This window comes from Aptenodytes forsteri, unplaced genomic scaffold (genome assembly GCF_000699145.1).
Source record: "Aptenodytes forsteri isolate BGI_AS27 unplaced genomic scaffold, ASM69914v1 Scaffold113, whole genome shotgun sequence".
NCBI classification, from domain to species: Eukaryota; Metazoa; Chordata; class Aves; order Sphenisciformes; family Spheniscidae; genus Aptenodytes; species Aptenodytes forsteri.
This window is the reverse complement of record NW_008795032.1, coordinates 790,914-795,222: the sequence shown is the minus strand read 5'-3', so window position 1 is coordinate 795,222 and position 4,309 is coordinate 790,914. Positions and strand designations below refer to the sequence as shown.

Below are 4,309 nucleotides of genomic sequence, written 5' to 3'. Positions count from 1 at the left end.
TCCCGATGTGGCTGTCCCCACAGGGCTATGCCACTGAGGCTGTCCCCATGGGGCTGTGGCTCATCAGAGCTCTGTTAACTCTTTCCTCCTCCCACACCCCGCAGTCACCCCCCCTCCTCCCCAGCCCGTACCCTCCAGCAGCATCGTCTCCACCAGCCTGGTGACAGACCTGGAGGGCCTCACACTCACCGACACCTCCCTGGCACCTGCCGTAAGTGTCCCCAACATCCTTCCCAGGGGACTCCTGGGACCCCTGCCACCCGCGGGGGCCACAGGGAGGGGGCTGGCAGCCCACGCCGGTCCCTCGGTCCCTCACAGCTGCTGAGCCCAGCATTCGGTGCGGTGAGGACCTACGAGCTGCTGCACCGCATGGCGGGCGAGGGGCTCTCGGTCGAGTACTGCTTCAGCCGCCGGCCCTTCCCGGGGGACCCCCACATGGTGGCCATCCAGATCCAGATCTCCAACAACACTGACGCTGAGGTGAAGAGCCTGCGGGTCAGTGAGCCCAAGCCACTCTCTGGCATGCGGATCCAGGAGTTCCCTGAGATCGGTATGGCACGGCACGGCTGCGATGCTGCTGGGGGGACGGGGACAGGGGTTAGCTGGTGGAGGGGACATGGGACACAGTGGCAGCCCTGTGCTTTCAGAGCGCCTGGCACCCGGGGACACGGCCAGCGTGGTGATGGGCATTGACTTCTGTGACTCCACCCAGGCGGCCAACTTCCAGCTGTGGTGAGTGCCCGGCACTGGGCAGGACAGGACGGGTGTTCCAGGGGAGGAGGACAGCATGGGGTACTCCAGGAATGGGGACAGCGGGGCAGGACACAGGTGCTCCAGGGGATGGGGAAAGTGGGATGGGCACCAACATCCCTCCAGGGGACTTGGGGCAGCAGGGTACAGGTGACAGCCGGACAGGGCATGGGGTACCCCAGGGGACAGGGGACAGCAGGACAGGGTGTGGGGTGCCCCAGGGGACAGCAGGACAGGGTATGGGGTGCTCCAGGGCATTGGGGACAGCTGGACAGGCACCAACATCCTTCTGGGGATGGAAGACAGCAGGAGGAGCTCCAGGAGACAGTGGGACAAGGTCCCTCTGGGTGATAGGAGACAGCAGGATGGGCACCAGGGTCCTTCCAGGGGAGGGGGGACACCGGGATGGGCATGGGGTGGTCAGGGGACAGCAGGACAGGTACCAGCATCCCTGCAGGGGACAAGGAGGTGGCAGCAGCCCCAAGTCCAGCCTGAGGGGTTCCCCCTATTCCCAAGGCCTTTTGTGCCTCAGTTTCCCTCCAGCCGCCCCGTGCCGAAGGCAGGGACAGGAAGCGGGTCCCAGGGGGGACGGGACATTTTGAGCATGTGCCCCCCTCACCCACCTGTCTCCCCAGCACCCACACACGCCACTTCTACGTCTCCATCCAGCCGCCCGTGGGGGAGCTCATGGCCCCCATCTTCATGAGCGAGAACGAGTTCAAGAAGGAGCAGGGTGAGTGGGGGATGGGGATGGGGACAGGGTGGCGCACAGGCACCCACCACCCCAGCGCCGATGCTCACCCCCCATTTTGTCCCCTCTGCCGCCCTCGCTGTGGCCCCAGAGCACCTCGCACAGCCAGGCGAGGGTAAGTGGCCACTGGACCGGCCTCTAGACTAGCTCTGCTCCCCTTGTCCCCCTCCTGCACCCCCTGGCCCGTGGGTCAGGGGGACCACCCTGGCACCAGGGTGGCTTCTCCGGGTCCCCACGCAGCATGGAGGGCTCATGCAACCCCTGGTGCTCCCAGCATCATGTCTGGTGAGTGACGGGGACACCCTGGCCCCACATCCCTGTGCTCCTGGAGCACCAGCATCCCCGCCCTGGCCCCGTGGATGGGGGTCTGCACTGAGTGGTGGGCGTGGGTCAGGGGGACCACCCTGGCACCAGGGTGGCTTCTCCGGGTCCCCACGCAGCATGGAGGGCTCATGCAACCCCTGGTGCTCCCAGCATCATGTCTGGTGAGTGACGGGGACACCCTGGCCCCACATCCCTGTGCTCCTGGAGCACCAGCATCCCCGCCCTGGCCCCGTGGATGGGGGTCTGCACTGAGTGGTGGGTGGTGGGTGCTTGGTGCCACCCGGCCCCTTTTTTTTCCCCCCCCCCGCCCCCCCCCCCCCCCCCGCCGGTGACCAGAGGAGCCTGTACCCAGGGACGTGGCCACCAAGCAGGGACGCAGGGATGAGCCGGGAAGGGTTGCGGAAGAAGGATTTTCCCAAATCCATCTCTGCTGGGCTGGAGAGGAGCAAGTAGGGCAGCCAGTTTGGGATGTCATGGGGGACCCAGATGCAGGGAGCTGGCGGCTGGAGGGGCTTGGTTTGGGGATGGCAAAACGGGGCCCGGCAGGGACACGTCTGCTGGGTGCGTGGCCGGAGACGGGCAGGTGTGTCTGCTGCCCACTCCAGGGAAGCTGACGGGAATGAGCGAGATCACGGAGAAGCTGACGCTGCCCGAGAAATGCTGGAGTGACCACGCCATCGTCCAGCAAGTGACCGTGGCTGCCAACGTGGGCCGCGTGCCCTGCGGTGCTGACAACGAGTACAGGTAGCCGGACCCCCACACCAGGACCAGGCAGGCACTGTTACCTCTCCGGTCCCACCTGAATCACAGCGGGGACACTCAGGGCTTCCTTTAGGACAAGGAGCCTGCATGAACCCACACGTGACGGTGGCCGTAGGTGGCAGATGTCTCCCTGGTCCCCACCGGAGCATCCCGGGGGATGGGAGGGTGACGGGGGGACAGCTCGCCCTGAAACCCTGTGTTCGCCGGCGGGCAGGTTCGCAGCCAAGACGGTGACCAGCGGTAGCCTGGTGCTCATCACTCTGGAACGACGGGAGGGTGCTGTGGCTCAGCTGACCGTCAACAGCGAGAAGATGGTTATTGGCACCATGCTGGTGAAGGACATCGTCCAGGCCCTGGCACAGTGATGCCTGTGCCCCGCCGCACCCACGGCCCTGCCCTCCCACCCACCTCTGCCCCACACCGCTCCCCAAAACGCTCCCTGCCCCGATTTCTGCCAGGTTATTCCCTGGCCCAATCCCCAGAGGGGCGGCAGGCAGCGACCCCCGGGCCAGCTTTGCCGCTGGGAGGAAGGAGTGGGACAGGGTGGATGGGACACAGGGCAATGTTCCGCTTAGAGGGGCAGCAGCGGCTCCAGCCCCCACAGGAGCACAGTGTGCCTCCAGCCCCCAGCCCCTCGCCACTGTCTCCCAGTGTAACCTCTATTTATTATGGCCAGGATCTCCCAATAAAGCTCTTCTCGAACCCGCTCCCTTCCCCTCCTCTGCTCTGTGTGCACAGCGGCTGGATCAGCCCCAAACTGCCCCCATGCCAGGCTCTGCCAGCCTCCCCGGGGCAGCAACTGGGGACATCAGGGGACCAGCCATCCCTTAAGCAACTGGGGACATACAAGTCCCCTGGGGGTGGCACTACTTGAACTGGGTGGCTGCTGGCTCTTGGCGAAAACCCGGCACTGACACACAGGGTCAGGGTAAACACCCCTGGGGCTCGGCAGAGGGCGAGAGGCGTTTGGTCCCGACTGGGGATCTGAGGAGTCCTGGGAGGTTTCCAGCTATTTATTCAAAGCAGAATTGCTCGTGCTTTGACCACAAAAATACCTGCTACATCAGGGCTGGGTCTATTCTGCAGTGTCACTGGAAGGATTCCTGGGGCCGACTCCGGGAGGCTTTTCATCTCCAAACTGGAAAAAAAAAAAAAAAAAGGAAATTTGACTCTTTATCAAGATCTCTCCTCCCAGCACGGGTTGGGTGGGATTTAAGAGCCCCGGCTCTCCCTTTCCAAAGCTGCAGCCCAGCGGGAAGCCAGGCCCAGCACTGGAGGGAGAGGATGAGCAAAGGACACACAGGAAGGCCTGAACCCCAAATCGCCTCGAGTCCGACCCCTTCTGCTGCTGCAAAAAGGGTGAGGGGCTTTCTGCTTTTTCCAGTGCGTGGGTAAGAGACAGGATAAAATCACCTTTTTTTTTACGGTGACAAAATGCCGGCCAGAGCCACAGCACCACCAACTGCTGGGCGTCAAGCATTTCCTTCCCGCAGGGAAAAGCCCATTTCCACGACGGGGACCAGAGCTGGAGCGCTCAGCGCTGCCTCGCACCCAGGGGGGCTGAAGCCGGGAGCTGGCGGCACCACCAACACCCCATTCCCCTCGGGGGGGAGGGGGGGCTGTTTTAACCCCTTGGGGGTCCCATTCCCCTCACACGGAGCGCAGCGAGCGCCACAGCCTGCGTGCGGAGAGGTGCCCGCGATGAGGCGGCCCCAGGGAGGC

General features: G+C 64.4%; 1 protein-coding gene across 1 annotated transcript in view; it reads left to right on the top strand.

Annotated features, from left to right (window-relative positions):
- Nucleotides 1–2,952, top strand: part of AP3B2 (adaptor related protein complex 3 beta 2 subunit) — a 10,471-nt gene extending 7,519 nt beyond the window's left edge. The window contains 6 exon segments of the mRNA XM_019471272.1: nucleotides 105–211; nucleotides 319–550; nucleotides 648–732; nucleotides 1,386–1,483; nucleotides 2,431–2,569; nucleotides 2,802–2,952. Of these exon segments, the coding sequence (XP_019326817.1) occupies nucleotides 105–211; nucleotides 319–550; nucleotides 648–732; nucleotides 1,386–1,483; nucleotides 2,431–2,569; nucleotides 2,802–2,952 (812 nt within the window).
- The last annotated feature ends 1,357 nt before the right edge of the window (nucleotides 2,953–4,309 follow it).